The sequence below is a fragment of the Oryctolagus cuniculus genome, chromosome 19 (assembly GCF_051225735.1).
Source record: "Oryctolagus cuniculus isolate XC-2025 breed Fujian yellow rabbit chromosome 19, ASM5122573v1, whole genome shotgun sequence".
Lineage (NCBI taxonomy): Eukaryota > Metazoa > Chordata > Mammalia > Lagomorpha > Leporidae > Oryctolagus > Oryctolagus cuniculus.
In genome coordinates, this window is record NC_142885.1 from 9,378,033 (window position 1) to 9,401,861 (window position 23,829).

Below are 23,829 nucleotides of genomic sequence, written 5' to 3' on the forward strand. Positions count from 1 at the left end.
GCGAACGCGCCGGAAGTTACGTACGTGGCGCCTCTTCGGCCGCCATACTTGGGCTTACGGGAGCTCACAGAGGACAAACATCCTACGCGCTTCTCCGATTTCTGCTTTGTCCGAGTGAAGCAACACCCAAGAGAGGCGATACAACTATGTCCAAGGTAGAAAGCCGTCAGGGTTAGACTGAGGGAATGGAAAAGGGACGTCCTTCGGAGGGTGAAAGGTGAGGAGACGAGAGGGGACGGGCCCGAAGACGCCAAGGGAAGGGCAAGTCCACGTGGAAGGGCCGGGCCGTACCGTCTTCGGCTGAGGGGAGGGGGTTGAGGGAGATACCACTTTTAGAGTGAGGGGTGGCCAAGAACTGAGAGGGAAGGGGCCGCTTCGGTCGTGGCGGACTTGTGTGTGTGGACACCCCCAAGGGCTGGGCAGCGTCGCACGGCCCCACTTCCGTTCTCAGCCCGCCCCTCCGGCGCTATGAGCGCTCTAGTGCGGACCGAGCCGCTGAGCGGGGCGCCCCCTCTGCGGATCCCCGGCGACCCCTACTCCGTGGTGGCGCTGCTGCAGGGCTACGCGGAGCCCCGAGGGGTCGACGCCGCCGTGCGGGCGGACGGCTCCGTGACCCTTATTCTGCCCCAGGCCTGGGGTCCGCCCTTCAGCCGCCGGCAGCCGCTGCCCGAGCGCGGAGGCGCCAACACCGCCCTGGAGGAGGCGGCTCGCGGCCCCATCCTCGTGGACACCGGGGGTCCTTGGACTCGAGAGGCGCTGCTGGGGGCCCTGGCCGGGCAGGGCGTGGGCCCGGGAGATGTGACCCTGGTGGTGGGGACCCACGGGCACTCGGATCATATCGGGAACCTGGGGCTGTTCCCGGGGGCGGCTCTGCTGGTGTCGCACGACTTCTGCCTCCCCGGGGGCCTCTACCTTCCCCACGGGCTGGGTGAGGGGCGTCCCCTGCAGCTGGGGCCCGGGCTCGAGGTGTGGGCCACGCCGGGCCACGGGGGACAGCGGGACGTGAGCGTAGTGGTGGCCGGCACAGCCCTGGGCACCGTGGTGGTGGCGGGCGATGTGTTTGAGCGCAGTGGGGATGAGGGCTCATGGCAGGCGCTGAGCGAAGATCCGGTGGCCCAGGAGCGGAGCCGAAGGAGGGTCCTAGTCACAGCCGACGTGGTCGTGCCTGGTCACGGAGCCCCCTTCCGCGTGGTCAGGGAAACTTCGCCCACGAAGGGTGAGGGGGAGCAGCCAGCAGGAGCCGGTGGTCGCCGCTGATGAGCCCCAGGAGGGACTGGACTCATCAAGGAATCCCCTCCAGGGCGGAATGGTGCCCAGGACACACAGGCGAGCCGGCCAGCCAGAGTCGGAGCAAAGAGGCTGGACGAGCCCCAGGAGGGACTGGACTCATCAAGGAATCCCCTTCAGGGCAGAATGGTGCCCAGGACACAGGAGAGCCGGCCAGCCAGAGTCGGAGCAAAGAGGCTGGACGAGCCCCAGGAGGGACTGGACTCATCAAGGAATCCCCTTCAGGGCAGAATGGTGCCCAGGACACAGGAGAGCCGGCCAGCCAGAGTCGGAGCAAAGAGGCTGGACGAGCCCCAGGAGGGACTGGACTCATCAAGGAATCCCCTCCAGGGCGGAATGGTGCCCAGGACACACAGGCGAGCCGGCCAGCCAGAGTCGGAGCAAAGAGGCTGGACGAGCCCCAGGAGGGACTGGACTCATCAAGGAATCCCCTCCAGGGCGGAATGGTGCCCAGGACTCACAGGAGAGCCGGCCAGGACTCCCAGGGAGACAGGTGCTTCAGTCAGACTTGCCGTGTCTGCAGCCAGACTAAGACCAAAGACTGGCTCCGCTCCAGGTGCCTCAGTGCCTGGGGGTTCTTTCGAGGGTCCTCCAAAATAAAAGTAGAAACTGCTTTGGAAATCCTTTTGTCCTCATGTAAATGTGAAGCCTTAATAGCTATCTTTGGCAGCTGCAGCTGGGGGCCACGTTGGCCGATTGTCTGTTTCTCATTGGTTGGCAGGGCTCAGAGGTGACCCCCCCCCCCCACTGACTTGCTTGACTGTAATTCTTTCGCTTGTTTGTGGGAATTTAACACCTGCAATACCTCAGGCACTGTCCTAGATCATGGCCTAAAACAGTGAGCCGGCTCATCACAGACAAGTACACGTATCAATAATAGCAAACCAACTATCCGGTAAAGATGAGGAAGGGATAGCAGATGGAGTGGGAGGTGGTCAGAAAAAGCTTCTTTGAGGAGGTGAAATTTGGTCAGAAAACTGAATGGGAAGCCAGTCAGCCTTTCGAGGATCTGGGAGAAGGGATTCTAGGCACAGGAATAGCAGGAGCAAGGCCCTGAGACATCTTTAGTGTTGAGAAATCCAGTAGGGTTGGTCTGCAAAGGTCCCAGGAAGCATGCAGGTAAACAGGCCACAGAATTAGGCAGTGCTGCGTGCAGGTCCCGGTTGACGTAAGAGACTTGGACTTCACACTAAATACCATGGAAGCTGTTGGCTTGTGAGCAAGCTGTGATGGCACTGTCTCGTTTGTTTTAAAATAGGCACTTTAGGGGCCGGCACCATGGTTCATTTGGTTAATCCTCCACCTGCAGTGCCGGCATCCCATATGGGCGCCAGGTTCTAGTTCCGGTTGCTCCTCTTTCAGTCCAGCTCTCTGCTGTGGCCTGGAATGGCAGTGGAGGATGGCCCAGGTGCTTGGGCCCTGCACTTCTTTGCATGGGAGACCAGGAGGAAGCACCAGGCTCCTGGCTTCAGATCAGTGTAGCTCTGCCTGTTGTGGCCTTTTGGGGGGGGTGAGCCAACGGAAGGAAGACCTTTCTCTCTGTCTCTTACTGTCTAACTCTGTCACAAAAAAAAAAAAAAAAAAAAAAAAAACCTTTGGTTTTGAGTGGAGGAGGGGTAAGATTAGGAGGGAGACTGTACTGTGGCACCTGTCCTTTTCTCATGTCCTGTTAGGGCTGTGAGTCTCTTCACAGTTGTGTCCTAGGCCTTAGGCCCTCGGTCAGCACAGCAGCGGAACCCTCAGAAGCGCTCAGCTGGGGCAGATGAAGGAGAGGAGCAAGTCCACCTCATTGCGCACAATGAGTCTCCCTGGGTGGATGCTGTCCGGCAGGGCCAGGCTGGAGGTCATTTCCCAGGCATCCACAAAGGCCACCCGGAGGCCAGCAAAGGCAGCTCGGAGCAGCCGGTTCACCTGCAGGGTGAGCCAGTCGCTGCCGTACACGGACTTGTAGCCGGTGTTGGCCAGTTTGATGACCACAAGCGTGCGGGGCTCCCGGGCCAGCAGGGCCGTCACAGCTGCCCGGATGCCTGCCAGTCGTCGCATGAAGATGGACGGAGGGAAGGTGGTGAAGTGAGCTCCCAGACCCAGCACCACCACGGTGTGGGGACCCCCTGCCAGGCCCCCCAGCTCGCGGGCCACAGAGTGCAGGGAGGCCACTGGTGTGCGGAGGGAGCGCAGGGGCCAGCTGTGGGCCCGCCAGTGCAGCACGATGCCCCGGGTGGTGTCCACGGCCATAAGGGGCCCCACCTGATAGGTGACGTGCAGATCCACGGGCTTGAGGGCTGTCGGGAGGATGAGAGAGAGGGATAAGGGGTTAATAAAGGGCTGTACTTTGCTCATTTGAAAATAGAAAGGATCTGGGGGCCTGCGCTGTGGCTGTGGCATAGTGAGTAAAGCTGCCACTGGCGGTGCCAGTATCCCAGATGGGTGCCGGTTCAAGACCCGGCTGCTCCACTTCCAATACAGCTCTCTGCTATGGCCTGGGAAAGTAGAAGATGGCCCAAGTCCTTGGGACCCTGCTCCCACGTGTGAGACCTGGAAGAAGCTCCTGGCTCCTGACTTTGAATTGGCGCAGCTCTGGCCATTGCAGCCATCTGGGGAGTGAACCAGCGGATGGAAGACCCTCTCTCTCTCTCTCTCTCTCTCTCTCTCTCTCTCTCTCTCTCTCTTTCCCTCTCTCCCTCTCTCCCTCTCTCCCTCTCCTCTCTGTGTAACTGTGACTTTCAAGTAAAATAAATATTTTTTTAAAATCTCTTATAAAAAATACAAAGGATCTAGCATCCTTTTCCCCTTACCACACAAGTATCCTATACATTCCCGATTTTGCTGTCCCTAATCTATGATATTGCCAGTGACTTTAAAAAAATTTATTTATTTGAGAGAGTTACAGAGAGAGAGAGAGATGGGGGTGTGGGGAAGGTCTTCCATCCTCTTGTTCACTCCCTGAATGGCTGCAATGGCTGGAACTGAGGCGATCCGAAGCCAGGATCCAGGAGCTTCTTCTGGGTCTCCTGTGGTGGAATGAGAAGGCCATGCCAAGATGGCCGCTGGCAAGCTAGCATCAGTTACTCAGGAATGGCTTTGAAACCCACCTGGCAATGGAGCCTGCCTGGCAACAGGCTGTGATTGGATGGCTTTGAAACCCACATGGCAAATGGAGCCTGCCTGGCAACAGGCTGTGATTGGATGGCTTGGGAAACTGCCTGGCAACAGGCTGTGATTGGTTGGGGCATAGACCGCCCCTTGACTGGATTGGATGGTCTCGGCTATATAAGCTGTTGTACTAACTGAAATAAACGAGTCTGTGGGCTGCTTGCCTCAAGCCCACTTTCACCCAACTCCTGGGGTCTGTGTGGTGAATCCGTGCCTCTTGCCCCCACCACGCTCCTCCTCTCAGAAACAGTCCACTGCAACATTGTTGAGAAATCAACTGCAACAGTCTTCTACGTGGGTGCAGGGGCCCAAGGACTTGGGCCATCCTCCACTGCATCAGCAGGGAGCTGGATTGGAAGGAGAGCAGCTGGGACTTGAACTGGAGCCCATATTGGATGCTGGCACTGTAAGGGTGTTAACCCACTGCACCACAGCGCTGGCCTCACGGTGACCTCTTAGTTGCCAAATCTGAATGTGTGGTCTCAGTTCTCACCCTCCCTGGACCCTGGAGCAGGCTGTCAGTGCTTTTCCTTAACCCCTCTCCCCTACTGAGTCGTCTCCCTCTACAGCCTCCTCACTGAGATCGCCAATGTGGATTCAGCCATTACTTCCTTCAGCTACCCTGGATGAAGGCTTACCCCAAACTGGAGACTCAGGGTTGTCCAATTTATGTCCTTGTGCCATGGTTGCCAGTCTAGGAGGCCACTGTCACCTGAGATCCAGTCTATTTTCTCAGTTATGTGCCCTGACATAAGCTTGATTCACCTGCATGAAACGACTCAGGAACGTCCAGCCCATGGGCCAAACAGGACCTGCAAAATCACTGTGGCCCAATCAAGGCAACTTCTGGCAGGACTAGAAATTCAATAAGCTGCAGCAGGCCAATTTTTAAGTGGATAATTTTGCATGGCCTGTGAATGACGTTATAAATACCCAATGGCCCTTGGCAGAGAAAAGCTTCCCCACCCCTGTCCTGGAGGGAGAGCTGCACCCAGGCTAATCGTGGGAGGCTGGAAGCTTCCATCCTTCAAGCAGGGGGGTGGACAGCCCCACAGGTGCCAGGTTTCCAGCTGGGGCAGCTGGTGTTTTCAGACAACTTCTGTAAACAAGCAGCAGCCCACCTCCAGCTGTTTTGTGCCCAAAACCCCAAGGAGGCTATTTCAGCTTGTGGGTAAGAAGGGAGACTAGTGGTGTGGGTGGGGGTTTCCCCTCCATGAGAACTGAAACCCTCTCTCACGGGCTCCGTACACCTCTCTTGGGGGTGATGGGAGGACCAGCAGATGAAGGGGTTGGGCGCTTGTGCTCTTTTGTGTTCATCCTTGGCTCTCATGGTACCCCCTTCCCTAATAAACCGTATTCCTAAATGCATGCTTTGTTATATTGTGGAATTTATTTCAAATCCTGATGCACAAAAGGTAAAGACACAGATGAGAGTCAGATTGCGTGATACTGTGACCCGTTTTAACTTTCATTCCCAAGGAAATCAATACCAAAACTCTGTCTGAAGCTCTCACATCATATTTCATCCCCAGTGCCAGCTCCTCAAATGCCTCATCCACACATTTCCCTTTTAACACAGTATGAAGGGCTGAGCTAAAATTCATGTGGAAACACAAGAGACCTCGAATAGCTAAAACAATCTTACACAACAAAAACAAAGCCAGAGGCATCACAATACCAGATTTCAGGACCTAGTATACAGGGGAGTTATAATCAAAACAGCCTGGTACTGGCACAAAAATAGACATATAGACCAGCGGAACAGAATAGAAACCCCAGAAACCAATCCACACATCTACAACCAACTAATCTTTGACAAAGGAGCTAAAATCAATCCCTGGAGAAAGGACAGTCTCTTCAACAAATGGTGCTAGGACAATTGGATCTCCACATGCAAGAGTATGAAACATGACCTCTACCTTGTACCAAAACCTCACACGGGCTTGCTCAATGGGCACTGTGCAGCGGCCAGGCTGGACAAAAGACTAAAGAAGGGTTCCTGACAGTCAAGGTGATTCCTTTGAGGGGAGCCCTCCCCACCTGCCCTACCCTGCCTGGGAGGTCCTCAGAGTTGGATGAAGGTTGATGTAAAGAAAACAGCTGACCTTGAGACTGCAAACTCTTGTCCACTGCACATGGCCACACATGTGATTGATTATCTGTTCAATGTCTGCTGTCAGCTAAAGGGTTAGGTCCATGCATGGGGCCACTTCTGCCCTTCCTCTCCTAGCTGCTGGACCTCGATCCAGCACCTTGGACAGCACCAGCATAGGGCAGGAGCTCAACAGCAGCAGAGCCCGCTCTCTACTGTCCTCATCTTGAGCATTTCACATGCTATGTGTTACTCCTCACTCCAACTCTATGATGTAGATACTCTGTTATTCACATTTAAAAAGAAGGTTAAGTAATTTAGCTTTAGAGATCAGAAATGACATAAGCTAACTGGTAGAGCAGGGATTCCAGGCCAAAATCAAAATGGATCAATGGTATAAGTCTATGGCCTGATACCATCAAATTATTAGAGGAGAAAATTTGGGAAAGTCTACAAGACATTGGCATAGGCAAAGACTTCTTGGAATAGACCCCAGAAGCATAGGCGATCAAAGCCAAAACAGACTAATAGAATTACATCAAGCTGAGAAGCTCTGCACTGCAAGAGAAACATTCAGCAAAGTGAAGAGGCAACTGATAGAATGTGAGAAAATATTTGCAAACTATGAAGATGATAAAGGATTATTGCTCAGAATCTATAAAGAGCTCAAGAAACTCAACAACAACAAAATGGACAATCCAGTTAAGAAATGGGCATAGGACTAGAACAGGCATTTTTCAAAAGAGGATATTCAGATGGCCAACAGACACATGAAAAAATGCTCAGGATCACTAGCTATCAGGGAAATGCAAATCAAAACCACAAGGTTTCACCTTACCCCAGTTGGAATGACTATCATAAAGAAATCAACAAACAATAAATACTGACAAGGATACTGGGGAAAAGGTACCCTTAACCACTGTTGGTGGGAATATAAACTAGTACAGCCATTGTGGAAGACAGTATGGAGATACCTCAGAAAGCTGAAAATAGATATACAATATGACCCAGCCATCCTACTCCTGGGGGTTCACCCAAGGGAAAGGAAATCAGCATATGAAAGTTACCTGTACCCCCAACTCAATTCATAATAGCTAAGATATGGAATCAACCTAGATGTTCATCAACTGATGACTGGAAACCCAGATGGAATGCCTGGTTCCTGACTTTAAATGTTGTAGGGGATGTTCCTGACTAAATGTTTGGGGGAAATGAACCAGTGGATGGAAGTCATATCTTTTCTTTTAAGTAAAATAACATAGACTTTAAAAAACTTCTAAAAAACCAAGGATAACAACAACAAAATTCAGGTCTCCCTTTTGTCTGAAGAGGAACCGCCTAAGCCTGGTGTCTACAGTTTTTTTAAAATATATGTTTGAGGCCAGCGCCGCGGCTCACTAGGCTAATCCTCCGCCTTGCAGTGCCGGCACACTGGGTTCTAGTCCCGGTTGGGGCGCCGGATTCTGTCCCGGTTGCCCCCCTTCCAGGCCAGCTCTCTGCTGTGGCCAGGGAAGTGCAGTGGAGGATGGCCCAAGTCCTTGGGCCCTGCACCCCATGGGAGACCAGGATAAGCACCTGGTTCCTGGCTTTGGATCAGTGCGGTGCGCCAGCCGCAGCGCACCGGCCGTGATGGCCATTGGAGGGTGAACCAACGGCAAAGGAAGACCTTTCTCTCTGTCTCTCTCTCTCACTGTCCACTCTGCCTGTCAAAAAATAAAAATAAAAAAATAACATATATTTAAAAGGCAGAGTTAGAGAGAGAGAGACAAACAGAGAGAGAAAAGGATCTTTCATCCACTGATTCACTCCCCAAATGGCTGCAATGGCCAGGGCTAGGTTAGGCTGAACCCCAAAGCCTGGAGTCTGGAACTCCATCTGGGTCTTCCCCGTGGGTCGCAGGGGCCCAAATTCTTGGGCAGTTTGTTGCTTTCCCAAGTGCATTAGCAGGGACCTGGATAGAAAGTGGAGCATCCGTCTGGAGTCTTCCAGCCAATGCCCATATGGGATACCAGCATTGAAGGTGGCAGCTTAACCTCTGTGCTGCAATGCCGGCCCCTCTCTTCCGTTTTTATTTCTTCTACAGTTTTCAAATTCTGATTCTGTTCCCCCAGCAAATCTTCAGTTACAATCATGGTTATTCACACACCTGCTCTCCTGTAAGAGTTCCTTAATGCTTCACCCAGGCACCTCTTTCCCAGCCCTTCCCCAACCCAGGTGTGGTGTCCTCCCACCTCCTTCTGGAGTCCAGTCATTCTGCCCCATGGATGTGACTGTCTGCCTCCTCATGGCCCTGGCTCTCCTTGTGTTCTCTTAGGTGTCCTACTCCTTCCATTATGGCTACTCACAGGACACAGCGCCACACAGATACTCCCACCACTGCCGAAGTGTGGAGTCTCCCATCATGTGGATGATGCGGCCGGCCAGGCAGCCCAGGATGCTGTCTTCAGTGGGGAAGGAGTGGCCCGAGCAGGCCAGTGAATGCCATATGTTTTGGTGATAGAAGCCAGAGGGCTTTGGGACTGGGATCCCAGGGTGGCAAGGTTGCTGGGGGGATGAAACTTAAAAAAAAAAAAAAAAAACAACCAATGAGTGCAGAAGAGGTTTGAGCCAGGACAGGGGCTTTGTGCTGCCGTTCCTGCAAGTCCTGTGCCACTTACCCAGACTCTTGTCACCCTCCTTGTCCACCCAGATTGCAGGAATGCCTCGAGGAAGGGCCTTGTCCGTCACATTCCTGGGGAGAGACCAGTGGGCGAGAGGACAGCCCTTAATGGAAGTGCATGAAGGAAAAGAATCCTGGGCTCAGGCAAAATGGGGGTTCATGGAGGAGGGAGAGGAAGGTGTAAAGTCAAGGACACTTGTTGCAGCCTCAGGCTCCTGGAAGACGATGTGGGAGCAGCCAGGGCTGGAAGCTGGAGTTCAGAGATCTGGGTTCCTTGTGCTATGGACTGAGTGTCCCCTCCAAAACTCATGTTGAAAGTTTTAATGTTTATTCATTTTTATTTATTTGAAAGGCAGAGCGACAGAAAGAGAAATGGAGATGCCCACTCTTTCCCATATGTCTCCTTCTAACCTCCTGTATAATTTAACTATGGTTATGTGCATTGTTGACTGTTCCTTCCTTCGGGGTTTTCACGTACTTGTTCACTCACTGCTCTCTTCCCAGCGCCAGAGCACAGAAGTCCTAGATGAATGAGGGATTTGCTTTTAAGGGGGAGGTTGCAAGAGAATATTGCTGCAAACTGCAAAGATGCCCAAACATGGCCCGCCCAAGAGTGTCAGAGCCCTGGCGCCCACAGAAGTGGCGGGGAGCAGATACAGAATGACCCCCAGCGACTCTGAGTCCAGGTGGAAATATCCACTCAGTGGGGCCCAGAACCTCACACGGGCTTGCTCAATGGGCACTGTGCAGCGGCCAGGCTGGACAAAAGACTAAAGAGGGGTTCCTGACAGTCAAGGTGGTTCCTTTGAGGGGAGCCCTCCCCACCTGCCCTACCCTGCCTGGGAGGTCCTCAGAGTTGGATGAAGGTTGATGTAAAGAAAACAGCTGACCTTGAGACTGCAAACTCTTGTCCACTGCACATGGCCACACATGTGATTGATTATCTGTTCAATGTCTGCTGTCAGCTAAAGGGTTAGGTCCATGCATGGGGCCACTTCTGCCCTTCCTCTCCTAGCTGCTGGACCTCGATCCAGCACCTTGGACAGCACCAGCATAGGGCGGGAGCTCAACAAGCAGCAGATGGAAGTAAGAGCAAAAAAGCCAGCAGAGCCCGCCCTGTGCTGTCCTCGTTCTAAGCACTCTGCATGCATTAACCTATGTGTTACTCCTCACTCCAACTCTATGACGTGGATACTATCACATTTAAAAAGAAGGTTGGGCTGGCGCCATGGCTCACTTGGTCAGTCCTCTGCCTGCGGCGCTGGCATCCCATATGGATGCTGGGTTCTAGTCCCGGTTGCTCCTCTTCCAGTCCAGCTCTCTGCTGTGGCCTGGGAAAGCAGTGGAGGATGGCCCAAGTGCTTGGGCCCCTGCACCCGCATGGGAGACCAGGAGGAAGCACCTGGATGCTGGCTTCAGATTGGTGCAGCGCCAGCCATAGCGGCCATTTGGGGGGTGAACCAACTGAAGGAAGACCTTTCTCTCTGTCTCTCTCTCTGTCTATAACTCTACCTGTCAAATAAATAAATAAGAAGGTTAAGTAACTTAGCCTTAGAGATCAACATGATATAAACTAACTGGGGGAGCGGGGATTCCAGTCCAGGCAGCCTTGCTCCAGAGATGCTGGGCTTTCCCTCCACTGCACATCCCAAAGCAGCTCCCAGCTGACTGAAAAATTTACTTCCTTGCTGACCAATGCAAAAAGTATTGGTTTTCCTCCCTTTGCTCTGTAAATGTTCATGTGCTCGCTCACCTGAGCATACTGCCTCTCCAAAGGAGGTCCCCCTCTACCTTTCTCTGCCCCTCACCCAGACACCTGCTGAGGACCGATTTTTGCTTCCTCCTCTTTGCCTTCAGTAGCCCTCCTCCCTAGACACCAGCTGCCCTGCTCTCCCATCTTTAAAAACAAACAAAGAAACAAACCGCCTCGCTCATCCCTGGGCTCTCTTCTGGCCTCTTCCCTGCCTCGGCCCTCAGTGACATCAGGTCTCAATGGAGCCACTCTGTGTCCACATCTTTACTCCCTTCTCTGTACACCTGGGAGGCTGGCTTCCCTGAGACTGTGGATGCCTCCCGGCGTTCATTTCCCGGCTCCCACACTGCAGTGTCTGTCTCTTCTCGCTTATGTGGGTCACCCTCATCCTCCCTACTCCCTGTCCGCTGTGTGCTGTTGATTTGTGAACTCTCCTTGCGCAGGCCCTCAGATTGCTGGATAGGACTGGGACTCTTCCTACAAGTCCTTGGTTCGCCTTGAAGCCTCAGCTAAATTGTCCCCTGTCCTGCCCATCCCAGGCCAGACGGGACACCCTTCGCTGTGCTACAGAGCAGTGCTCATCACTGCATGGTTTTTTTTTTTGTTTTTTTTTTTGTTTTTTTTTGTTTTTTTTTTTTTGACAGGCAGAATGGACAGTGAGAGAGAGACAGAGAGAAAGGTCTTCCTTTGCCGTTCGTTCACCCTCCAATGGCCACCGCGGCTGGTGCGCTGCAGCCGGCGCACCGTGCCAATCCGAAGGCAGGAGCCAGGTGCTTCTCCTGGTCTCCCATGGGGTGCAGGGCCCAAGCACTTGGGCCATCCTCCACTGCACTCCCTGGCCACAGCAGAGAGCTGGCCTGGAAGAGGGGCAACCGGGACAGAATCTGGTGCCCCAACCGGGACTAGAACCCGGTGTGCCAGTGCCGCAAGGCGGAGGATTAGCCTACTGAGCCGTGGCACTGGCCCATTGCATGTTTAAAAAGCCATGAGCCTCATCACTGAAAACCTACCCAGGGCAGGGGTGCAATGCTCTTGTCTATAAGACTCAGCTGTTAGTGTGAGACCAGGCAGAGAGTAAGTGCGCAGCAAACATGTGTCCCACAGGAGTGGGTAGGCGAGTGATACAGGCAGGAGTTCCAGCAGAACAATCACAGAAACCAGGATTCAGGCCCCCCAGATGGCGCTGGGCTCCTTACCCCGCCATCAGAGCATCTTCGTGCAGTGTGGTCACATTCCAGTAATGGCCAGCTGAATGTCCTACCAGTGAGTTGCAGGGTAGGGTACGGGGCTGAGCACAGAACCAGAGCTCACCCGAATCTTCATCTTTGTAGCGACAGGTAGATTCTTCCCCCCCAATAAACAGGGGGTTCACGTTGCAAGTTACAGTTTCTTCGTAGCCCGTGGGTCCCCGGAAATAGCCTGTGAAGTCAACCGTGGCCCAATGGTCTCTCCATATTCTCCGCAGGACCCCAACTGCCTCGCTGGAGTGGATCAGCCGCACCTGCACCCACGCCCTTCCAGCCCAGAGCAGGGGGAAGGACAGCAGGTACGTGCCGTTCTCTAGATCCTGCACGTCCCCAGGGACTCCTGTGTTTAAGGTGGGACCCAGCAGCTGTGCCCGGAACAGGTCCCCACCGTAGGTCTTGGGCCTGCCCCAGTGGTCTCTAGCCACAAGGATGGCCTTCAAGTAGGTTCCCAGGGCATATCTGGCCTGGACTGGACCCTGGAGGTAGTAGGTGGAGGTCTTGGGGCTGGTGGAGGCCAAAAGGTTCCCCCCATCTCCTGGGGTCGCAGGCCAGTACAGGAGATGGGTCAGATTGGCCAGCCCCTGGGACAGGGGTCTTTTGGACTTGTTCGCTGGGTGGGGCACTGGGGGCCGAGGGATGCTCCTCTCAGGCCAGGAAACCCTGAAGTACAAGATCTGTGAGTAGAGAAAGAAGAACCAGTCAGTGGGCTGCGTGTCCCTTCATTTTCCTGCCTTCAATTCTTCAAACCTGGTCCTGCTCCACCTAAGTGGGTATCCGGCAAGAGTCCCGCCTTTCTCACGCTGCGTCTGACCCAAAGTCCGGTCTCTGAGCCATCACCACACTCATCTTCAGTACCATCTCAGGTCTGCGGGTTTGCTACACGAAGCGTGAATAACACCTCTGTCTGCCTGGTTTGGCTTTGGCCCCACCACCTGCACACACTCCTGCTGCCACCAGAGGGCGATCTAGACATGCCAACCCTCAGTCTCCAGCTCTCCCCATCTCTTCCAGATCCTTCTCTGCCTGAACCTCGAATTCCAGAGTAAATCCCTCTTCCCCTTCCTGATTACCCAACCTTGCCCCCACCGTTTCCATCCTACACTCAGAACAAGGAATCTGCTCACACCCAGAGAAAGGAGCCGAAGCCTTCCATCAGGAATGGCCCACAGAATCGGAGACGCAGGGATCCTAGGAATTCCCTGTAAAAGGAGGGAGACTGGAGGGATGGGAAACCCCAGGAGGAGAAGCTAGGGAAGGGGTGGGGCTGTGGCTCCAGGTTTCTGTAGCTCCCAACAAAAATCCAAGTCTCAGGAAAGCACAAGTTGGCCTTGCCTCACGCGAAACATCCACAGATGCCCAGCCATTCCTCCCAGGGACAGACTGGAATCCAGCTGGCTGGCCTGGCAGTTTCTCGCATGATCTCCCCTGTGTCTTTCTCTGACTGCACGCTTTTCCTCCCTTTAGCAGAGACATCAGGTAATGCATGCACACTCCTGGCTCTGACTGGGGCCTACACACAGGGGCTACTCAGCTGTCTCTCCACCTGCATAATTCCCAAGACAAAGTCAACATATGCCATATGCAGGAAAAAAGATGTGGTAGGCACATCAGGAAGAAAGAGCTGGTACAAAGCAGAAGAGGTAGAAGGAGCTTTTTCCGTCACCCTGGTCATTGAAATCTGCCCCAGGGGCACTTAATTCAGTCCTTGGAAGTTGGGCTTATGCTTGTATGAGCTGTTAGCATAGTTTGTGAGCAAGATACTTTTTCTTTAAAAAGATTTATTTATTTCAAAGGTAGGGTTGTAGAGAGAGAGGGACACACACACACACACGTAACAGAGAGAGAGAGAGATATTTTCTACCCACTGATTCACTCCTCGAATGGCTGAAATGGCTGGGGCCTGGCCAGGCCAAAGCCAGGATGCTAGAACTCCATCTAAGTCTCCCATGTGGGTGGCAGGCACCTACGCACTTGGGCCATCTTCCACTGCTTTCCCAGGCACATTAGCAGGGGGCTGGATCAGAGGTAGGAACAGCTGTTATTTCAAATAGCACTCATAAGAACGTCAGTGTCGCCAGCAGTGGCTTCACCTGTTGCAGCACAACACCAAGATATTTTAACGACCCTGTGACCAAGATATTTTAATGACATAGATTTCTCTGTTTCTTGACATTGACATAAGTAAGAAATGCACTCATTTGGTCTCTGTCTCAATAAAAAGTGAGTACTTTGTTGTATACGCTGGTGTTTAAAGGGAAAAAGGACACCCCTTGGCCCTTAGTTAGTCAAAGGCCTGGGAAGTGTAATAAGTAGTAGGATAGGTAAGGAGCCCCTGCCCGGGTTGGGGGTGGAGGATGGGCAGCAGGGAAGACGATGTGAGACGCCTGAGGTGAGTCATGAAGGAAAGTACAAATAAGACAGGAGAAATGACAGAGATTAGAACGTGCAGAGAGAGAAAAAGTTGAGTTAGTACAAAATACTTTCCTATAAAATTCTTAGAGCCAAAGCCTCACGTTATAGGATTAGCCAGTGACCTCCTGGATGTCACATCGAGAGCACAGGAAACAAAAGAAAGACATAGACAAAGCAGACTCCATGAGAATTAAGCAATTTGGGGGTGGGCAACTGGTACAACAGTGAAGTCCCTGCTTCAGATGTCCACACCCCACATCAGAGTGCTGGGTCCAGTTTGGCCCCCTCCACTTCTGATCCAGCTCTCTGCTCATGCATATCCTGGGAGGCAGCCGGTGATGGCTCAAGTGATTGGGTTCTTGCCTCTCATGTGGGAGATCTGAATTTTATTCCCGGCTTCTGGCCTGTAGCCCCGGCCATTCTGAGCATTTGGGGAGTAAACCAGTGAATGGGATCGCTATCTACCTGCCTATCTACCTCGCTGTGCATCTCAAATAAACAAGAAATAAGAAAGTAGGACTGGCATTTTGGTACAGCAAGTTAATCTGCCATGTATAATGCCAGCATCCCATATGAACACTGTTTTGAGTCCTAGCTGCTCTGCTTCCCATCTGGCTCCCTGCTAATGCACTGGGAAGGCAGCAGAAGATGGCCCAAGTGCTTGGGCTCCTGCTTCCCACATGGGTGACCTAGATGGAATTCCAGGCTCCTGGTTTTCCCCTGGCCCAGTGCTGGTCATTCCAGCCATATGGGGAGTGAACTAGTGGGTGGAAAAATCTCTTTCTCTGTCTTTCTCTCTCTCTCTATAACTCTGACTTTCAAATAAACAAATAAGTCTTAATAAAAAAAAAAAAGAAATAAGAAAGCAACTTGTTTGAGCTCTGTGGGTGGATGGAGGTAAGTTGAAGGAGGAATACTCACCGAAAGTGCAATGACTGACCCCACAATCACAATCTTGTACCCCTTGAAGTGTCTGACAGGTAGGTCTTTGGATGCCTGAACTCGTTTGTTAGACATCTGGCATGTGATCAGATCCTAGGTAGAGAATTTTTAAGGAAATTATCAACATGAGAATTGTATATCAATAATGGCAGTTTGTAACATTTCCAGTTGTGATTGAAATATTTAAATTGAAATATTTAAATCTGTGCTCAGCAATGTGACCTGTGCTTTGATTGGCCGAAGAGTGCTTAACTCCTACCTGTGCTCCTTAGAGACCACAATCACATCAGCAGATTTCTGAGCCTGTAAGGGTTCCTATGTCTCGCGCTCTGGCGTTTGTGACCAGAAGAGTAGATATCCTTTGCAACAAGACTTGGCACTTGGCCAAGACTGGAGCCCTAGGGCACTTGTATTCTTCCACTCTACTCCAAGCAGCAAGGGCTTGAACCAGTGGAGGAGATGGGGAAGAAGCAGAGCCTCTGAATCTGCCAAGACACCATGTCCTCCTGGTCTGTCCCCAGGACTGGAGGCTCAGGAAGGCTTCTGGAACTCTCTCTACGTCAGCAGCCTTTCGACAGCTGGCGTCAGCATCCACCTGTGGTGCCTCTTCCAGGCTCTCTTCTCCCTTCCCTTCTAGGCCCTCTTCTGAGCCATCAAATCATTGTTCCTATGACACTGCCTGGGGTTTTGCTCCTTTGTGAGTTACTACTACTGAGTGCATCTTGTTCTTATGTATGTAAAAGGGAGTGTGATTAAGATAACATCTCTGTAGAATACAGGTAAGCTACTCACTCACCTGTGGATGCCAGCACAGAACACCCCACAAGTGCATAAAAACTTAGCCCTGGGAGGACCATGGTGGTCTCTGGGAGTCAGGAGTGTGTCAGCTGCCATGTTTGAAAATCAGTCACGAAGGCGGTATTGTCCCACATCTGAAACTAAAAATTAATGCAAGAAAAAGGAAGGGCTGGACTAGAGAAACACTTTTGTACAAGGAGAGGACAGAGCAGCACAGAGGTGTCCAATCAATAAGATCCGACCCCCTGTGGCTGCAAGAAGCAGAATGTGTTCATAGCTGACTTGGAAGGTGGATCTGTGTTCCAAAAGGCCCCCCTTCATGGCTGCATCAGTCTGTTTTTCATGACTATAATAAACTGTAAAGAAAGGAGATTTATTCAGCTTACAGTTCTGCAGGTTCATGGGCATGGCACCCACATCATCTCAGCTCTGTGAAGGCTTCATGGCAGGTGACATCACAGTGGCAGGAGTGCGTGTGAGAATGATACGTCATGTAACAAACAAGGAGCCAAGGAAAGCAGTGCAGGAGTCAGGCTCCCTCTCGACACAGGGAATTATCCCCAGTTACCAGGAGAACTACCTTAATTCCTTCCAGGGCCACTCCCCAGTGACCTGAGGCCCTCCCACCGAGTGCCACCTCTTAACATCTCCACACTGGGGCCACGTCTACAGCACACACAGCTTTGGGGGACAAACCACTCGTAAACCACAGCAGCTGCCTTTACCAGGTTTTAGTATCAGTGAGCTTTGTTTTCAGGAAGTTGTGTGTTTTCCCTTGTTTTTTGATCTGCTTATTTTTCCCAACAGTAAACAGCCACCAACACTGGGATCTGAACTATTGGAATCAAACTACAGTTAGAAAAACAAAATAAATGCAAAGAAAGTAGAGTGAATGAAATCATGTAGATAAGAGAAAATATAATGAAATAGAAAACAAATATATAGGGGTCGGTGTTGTGGTGTAGTGGGTAAAGAAAGAGCAGAAATAAACTCACATGGAGATCTTAGATAGGAATGCCAAGAATATACAATGAGAAAGGATTGTCTCTTCAACAAATGGAATTAGTGAAACTGGATATACTCATATGAAAGTATAAAAATGAATTCTTATAAACAAGAAATAACTCAAAATGGATCAAAGACTTGAACACAAGACTTAAAACTGTAAAATTCCTGGATTAAAGGAAAAATTTTATAACACTGGTTATAGCAACGATTTTTGTATGTGAACCCAGAAACACAATCAACAAAAGCTAAAATTTACAAGAGGAGCTACAACAAACTTTGAGGCTTTTGCACTCCAAAGCAAACTGTCAAGAATGGAAGGCAGGGCTGGTGCTGTGGCACAGAGGTTAAAACCCCAGCCTGCAGTGCCAGCGTCCCATATGGGCACTAGTTCCAGTCCCAGACGCATTTCTGATCCAACTCCCTGCTAGTGTACGTGGGAAAGCAGCGGAGGATGCACCCACATGGAGACCCAGAAGAAGCTCCTGGCTGCTAGGTTTGGATTGGCTCAGTTCAGCTCAGGCCGTTGCGGCCATTTGAGGGAGTGAATTAGCGGATGAAAGACCTCTCTCTCTCTTCTCTACCTCTCTCTATAACTCTTTCAAAAAATTTTTAAAAATAAATAAATCTTTAAAAATATGTTTTAAAAAAAGTGAAAGGAAACCTACAGAATGGGAGAAACTATTTGCAAGACATATATCTGTCAGAAGTGAGTAGTCAAAAGACAAACGGAGGGGCTGGCACTGTGGCGCAGCAGGTTAATGCCCTGGCCTGAAGCACCGGCATCCCATATGGGCACCGGTTCGAGATCCAGCTGCTCCACTTCTGATCCAGCTCTCTGCTATGGCCTGGGAAAGCAGTAGAGGATGGCCCAAGTCCTTGGGCCCCTGCACCCACCACGTGGGAGACCCAGAAGAAGCTCCTGGCTCCTGGCTTCAGATCGGTGCAGCTCTGGCCGTTGAGGCCAATTGGGGAGTGAACCAGTGGATGGAAGATCTCTCTCTCTCTCTCTCTCTCTGCCTCTCCTCTCTTCTGTATAACTCTGACTTTCAAATAAATAAATAAATCTTAAAAAAAAAAAAAAAAGAAACGGGCTTCAAAAGTTTGTGGAAAATGGATTAAAAGATAAGTTTATAGGCCGGCGCCGTGGCTCAACAGGCTAATCCTCCGCCTTGCGGCGCCGGCACACCGGGTTCTAGTCCCGGTTGGGGCGCCGGATTCTGTCCCGGTTGCCCCTCTTCCAGGCCAGCTCTCTGCTATGGCCAGGGAGTGCAGTGGAGGATGGCCCAGGTGCTTGGGCCCTGCACCCCATGGGAGACCAGGAAAAGCACCTGGATCCTGGCTCCTGCCATCGGATCAGCGCGGTGCGCCGGCTGCAGCGGCGGCCATTGGAGGGTGAACCAACGGCAAAAGGAAGACCTTTCTCTCTCTGTCTCTCTCTCACACTGTCCACTCTGCCTGTCAAAAAAAAAAAAAAAAAAAAAAAAAAAAAAAAAAAGATAAGTTTATTTTGGTGCAAAATTTTTAAAAACATCTATGCATACAAGGGATCTTCAAAAAGTTCATGCAGAATGCATATTATAGAAGAATTGCACATGGAATTTGAAAATGTTTTGCACCAAAGTAAACATCTTTTGATTCCATTTTTTCACAAACATTTTGAAGTAAGTACTCTTGTAAACAAAGAACTTCTACAATTTAGTATAAAAATCCAATTAAAAATGGGCAAAGAGACATTTTTCTAAAGAAGACATACAAATGGCCCACTGGTATATGAAAAGATGCTCAACATTACTAATTGTAAGGGGAATACAAAACAAAACCACAAAGAACTATAATCTCACACCTGAGATGGCAATTATTTTTTAAAACAGACAAGAAGTGCTGGCAAGGATGTAGAAAAATCAAAGTCCTTGTACATTGTTGGCAGGAATGTAAAATAATACAACCACTGTGAAACACAGTGTGGCGTGTCCTCAAAAACTTAAAAAATATGGGGTAGGCATTGTGGCACATCAGGTTAAGCGGCCACCTGTGACACTGATATCCCATATGAGTGTCCACTCAAGTCCCAGCTGTTGCTCCTCTTCTCCTTCTCCTCCTCCATCTTCTTCTTCCTCCTCCTCTCTTCTTTAGAGAGAGAGAGAGAGAATCTTCCATCTGCTGGTTCACTCCCCAGATGGCCACAACAGCCAGGGCTCAGCCAGGCCAGAGCCAGGAGCCAGGAGATTCTTCCAGGTCTCCCACATGGGTGCAGGGGCCCAAGTACTTGGGCCATCCTCTGCTGCTTTCCTAGGCACATTAACAGGGAGCTGGATTGGAAGTGGAACAGGGTCTGGAGTTGTAGCTCAGTGGGTTAAAACTATGGCCTGCAGCATCGGCATCCCACATGGGCACTGTTTTGAGTCCCCGTTTGGGGAGCCAATGGAAGCTCTTTCTCTGCATGTCTGCCGCTCTGTAACTTTGCCTTTCAAATAAATAAATCTTTTTTTTTTAAGAGGGTACTCTCAAGGTGGGTGTTCTCATTCAGGGAGTTAAGATGCCACTTGGAACTCCTGCATCCCATATCAAAGTGCCAGTTTGAGTCTCTCCCAGCTCCTCTGCTTCCAATTCTAGCTTCCTGCTAATGCAGTCTGGGAGACAGCAAATGATGGCTCAAGTGCTTGGGCCCTCATCACCCTTGTGGAAGACCTAAGTAGAATTCCTAGTTCCTAGTTCTGCTGGTCCACTCCTCAAATGCCCACAACAGGTGGGGCTAGGCCAGGCCAAAGTCAAGAGCCCAGAATTCCACCTGGGTCTCCCATGTGAGTGGCAGGGGCCCATGTCCTTGGGCCACCATCCACTGCCTCCCAGGGTATGCATTAGCAGGAAGCTGGAGTGAAAGCAGAGATGGGACTTGAACCCAGGTATCAGCTACAGGATGTGGCATCCCAGGAGGCAGCTTAACCCACAGCACCAGAATGCCTACCTCTCATTCTCTTTTCTTGAAACAAGGATCAACTCACCTACTCCCCTCCCTTTTCTCCATCAAAACCTGTAAATTCAACCTCTGCCATGTACTTATGTATAATGTTGGGCAGACTTTCCTCAAGTCGGAAGGCTCCCAATACTGCTCTAGTAAATCATCGTCGTATGCTATTAGCCATCTGCCCCCAGCATTGTTACCACATTATGTTTATTCAACATCTTACCAGACCCGAGGCAAATAACCTTAAACTGGACAGAGCCAGAGAGGGGACAGAACAATTTCTTCTCTGGCTTCATGAAACAGCTCCACCTACTCTCTCAATTCTTCCCCTCAAGCCCTTCTCTCTCAGAACTTACTTCTTAGGGCTGCTGGAAGACCCAGAAATCCAGAACATCACCCCTTAGAAATTCCAGACGCCCTACCACTGAGATGTTCCGTTCTGCAGCTGAACTACATTGTAGGCTCCATAGTCTCCCTCCAGTGGCCGCCGTGGCCGGCGCACCGTGCTGATCCAAAGGCAGGAGCCAGGTGCTTCTCCTGGTCTCCCATGCAGTGCAGGGCCCAAGCACTTGGGCCATCCTCCACTGCACTCCCGGGCCTGGAAGAGGGGCAACCAGGACAGAATCTGGCGCCTCGACCGGGACTAGAACCCGGTGTGCCGGCGCCGCAGGCAGAGGATTAGCCTATTGAGCTGCGGTGCCTGCCAGTGTAGGCTCCATATTCTTCCCAACACAGCCCTAGCACCAGGGCAGATCTGGTCAGCCAGAGCACACCTGGAAGAGTCAGTCTGCCTAAATGAAGCTCAAATGACATCATAACTCAGCCCCCAAAAGAATGACAGCCAAGCCACCTCAGAGAAGCTCATTCAGCGCATGGATTAACAAGTCATGGCACCTGAACTTCCTGTTGGTCTGTGGGTGGTAATCAGTGTGCAGGGTTCCCCAGCCGGCTCTGTATTCAAGATCACCCAAATGATGTCATGCATCAGGCTGTGATCAATGTTGGCAAAGAGTGAGATGAGAATCACAGTGCCTGGGTGCACGGCTCCCTCCAAATGCCACTGCCCTCTGCCTTCTGGCCCAGTTCATGAGCCACAGAATTCAGGGAAACCATGGTGGCTACAGAGCCATAGAGCCATTGACAGGCCTCTTGGTGTAGCACTGACTCCAGGATTCCCTAGTCACCATCCGTTGCTATTGGCTTCTGGTGGTAGCCACCCAGTGTCCTAGCCTAGGAGTATTCTGCATCCTATAAAAAAATAAACAAAACTTTGTTTTTGTATCCATCCCCTTCCTCCTAACAGCTGATTTACACCCATTTCTGATCAAGGTTGCCAGTCCCGAAAGCCGTTTTCTCAATTAGCCTTCTCAAGGTCTCAGCAGTGTTTTAAACTGTTGACTGCTTTCTCCTCCTTGAATCCTGGTCTTCACAACCACTTGAGTCTCCTGTCTCCCTGACCACTCAGACTGTCCCCTCCGCCACTCGCCACCCCTGTCTGTTGGCCCTTATCTAACGTCCTACTTGATAAGCCCTGTACGTTATGCCTTTCTCAAAAGCAAGCTCCTTATCTCATGCCTGTTTCTGTATTCCACACAGCCTCAAGAATAGTAATTTAGCCACATCAATAGACTAAATACCCTGTTCCCTAAACCTGTATCCACTTCCCCTGCTCATTTTTACAATCTGAAGCGTCAGTCCGCTTACCCCATCACGCGACACTGCTCACTCTGGTTTTTTTCTCTCCTTCCTCCGTAAAGTCTCCAAAGTCTTGTTTGGGCTTTTTCTAGCAACTGACACAGGAATGTTGTGCAGAGGCTTTAACCACTGCCAGAGCACGGAATCTCCAAACACGTGGCTGCTGTGGCCAGTCAGGCACTCGGCAAGAAGTTAAATGTGGAAGAGGTGCCGCTGCAAAAGGGAAGAGAAACCACCTTTCTTAGTGGAATAAATTTAGAGGCTGAGAATACCGCAGCCAAGAAGGAACAAGGCTGCAGGCAAGAGACTTCAGTCACGGCAGAATGCTACAGTACAACCCCCCAGCTGCTTCCTCCCACTCACCAGAAAGCCTTTTCTACCAGAAGTCTGCAGAACAAAGCAATGCCTTTGGGGGAAGGGTCAAGTGTGTCTCCTCTCAAGAAAAAGAAACTGGACTTGAGCATATGAAGGGAACGGGCAGGGCTGGCAGACTGAGCTCTTGCCTATAGAAACTGCATGCTTTTTCTCTGAGTTCCCATTGTCTTCTGTGGAGCAGCCAGCACTAACAGGAGAAGACAGGCTCAAGCTGGGGTGGGAGCAGGATTCCAAACAAACTAGAGGTTGAGGGGAAAAGGAGTTCACTCAGGGGCCAGCTTTGTGGCACAGCAGGTTAAGCCAGCATCCCAAAGCAGAGAGCCAGTTAGAGTCTTGGCTGTTCCTCTTCTGATCCAGCTCCCTGCTAATGCACCTGGAAAAGTAGCAGAAGATGAACCAAGTGCTTGGGCCCCTGCCACATACGTGGGAGACCTGGATGGAGTTCCTGACTCCTGGCCCAGCCCTGGCTTTTGTGGCCATTTGGGGAGTGAACTAGCAGGTAGAAGATCTCTCTCTCTTTCTCTCATTCTCTCCTTGTTGCTCTACCTTTCAAGTAAAAAGAGTTTACTAAGGAAAACATTACTTCTATTCTGTTTTCAAAGTACATTAGACAAATTATTGGATTAGAGAAAGATCAATTTTTACCGGCAAGGCTGGAACAGCAGTCAGTTCTTGTATTCCTGACGGAAAGAATTCAGATGAGAGACAGAGATTGACGGTAAGCAAGTTAGTGAGGTTTAATGAAGGATACGCCTGAAGACCAGACGGGCAGCTTGGCAGAGGGTTTTAATGGGTATGGGATGGCTTTCTTCGTGCCAATTTTTTTATCTTCTCCCTTCTCTGGAAAGTTACTGGGCAAGAAGTTTCCCAGGAGTGAGGAAGTTCCTGGGGCAGGACTTTGTAGCTGCTTCCTCACAAACATTTTAAAGGTAACCCTAGGTCCTGCCCCCGATTTGACCACAAGAACATCCTGTTTTTTTCTTGCTTACATTCAAGGGCTCATATCTACCTTCCTGCCTCTCTGAACAGCTCTCCATGAAGAGAAGGAGCTCACAATCAGAGAGGCAGCATGGGTGGAGGTATGTATCCCGTAGCTTTTCCCTACTGGCATCGGAGCATAGAGCAGGCATGGGTACTCTTCTCTTGCTGTCTGTCCTGTGGTAATTGAAGACATCCCAAGAAAAGATGGTCCACACGGTCTGAAGGGCTGTCTGTACTAATCCAATGAGATGACCGTCTGGGGCCGGATGGTTTGCACTCTGTTAGAGACTAAATGGATGAAGGCATTGAAGACACATGGTCCAAAAACAAGTAATAAGAGTATGGAAGCCGCAGGGCCACAGGAGTGTAGCAACCAGGATCTCCGTGACCAAATGTTGGACCAAGAATTCCAGCCCTGTTCAGTTTGGACCTGGAGTTGTCTGGCCTTGTCCAAGAAATGTT

At 51.1% G+C, this 23,829-nt stretch overlaps 2 protein-coding genes and 1 long non-coding RNA gene across 16 annotated transcripts in view; 2 read left to right on the plus strand and 1 right to left on the minus strand.

The window, feature by feature from the left end:
• Positions 1-447: 447 nt before the first annotated feature.
• On the plus strand, positions 448-1,908 carry MBLAC1 (metallo-beta-lactamase domain containing 1). Its single transcript, XM_051847759.3, has one exon. The coding sequence runs from the start codon at positions 469-471 to the stop codon at positions 1,255-1,257; it is 789 nt and encodes a 262-aa protein (XP_051703719.3). The 5' UTR covers positions 448-468; the 3' UTR covers positions 1,258-1,908.
• A 230-nt stretch (positions 1,909-2,138) lies between these two features.
• On the minus strand, positions 2,139-23,798 carry LOC100347786 (NXPE family member 3). 13 transcript variants are annotated; one of them, XM_070064412.2, is made up of 8 exons: positions 22,375-23,798; positions 22,021-22,224; positions 16,342-16,483; positions 15,525-15,638; positions 12,141-12,865; positions 9,190-9,263; positions 8,878-9,090; positions 2,139-3,569 (listed from the first exon to the last, which is right to left on the minus strand). In XM_070064412.2, the coding sequence occupies exons 3-8, from the start codon at positions 16,375-16,377 to the stop codon at positions 3,037-3,039; spliced, it is 1,695 nt and encodes a 564-aa protein (XP_069920513.2). In that variant the 5' UTR covers positions 16,378-16,483; positions 22,021-22,224; positions 22,375-23,798; the 3' UTR covers positions 2,139-3,036. The 13 variants fall into 13 exon arrangements, with proteins under 13 accessions (XP_069920513.2, XP_069920514.2, XP_089177084.1 ...); XM_070064413.2 differs by having other exon boundaries at positions 16,342-16,477; positions 23,032-23,192; XM_089320958.1 differs by having other exon boundaries at positions 12,141-12,363; positions 23,032-23,171.
• The window catches only part of LOC138846992 (uncharacterized), a 43,877-nt gene continuing 43,449 nt past the window's right edge, over positions 23,402-23,829 (plus strand). The window contains exon 1 of one of the 2 annotated variants that reach the window (XR_011384555.1): positions 23,402-23,465. This is a non-coding gene — a long non-coding RNA (uncharacterized LOC138846992). The remainder of the gene's footprint in view (positions 23,466-23,829) is intronic. The other variant, XR_016225813.1, reaches the window with a different exon arrangement.

Coding starts and splice junctions, on each gene's coding strand:
- MBLAC1 (XM_051847759.3), top strand. CDS start 469: ATGAGCGCTCTAGTGCGGACCGAGCCGCTGAGCGGGGCGCCCCCTCTG.
- LOC100347786 (XM_070064412.2), bottom strand. CDS start 16,377: ATGCACTTGTGGGGTGTTCTGTGCTGGCATCCACAG. Junction 15,639..16,341: donor TTCTGTGCTGGCATCCACAG/GTGAGTGAGTAG, acceptor TTCTCTACCTAG/GATCTGATCACATGCCAGAT. Junction 3,570..8,877: donor TCTGTGTGGCGCTGTGTCCT/GTGAGTAGCCAT, acceptor TCCTCCCGACAG/CCCTCAAGCCCGTGGATCTG.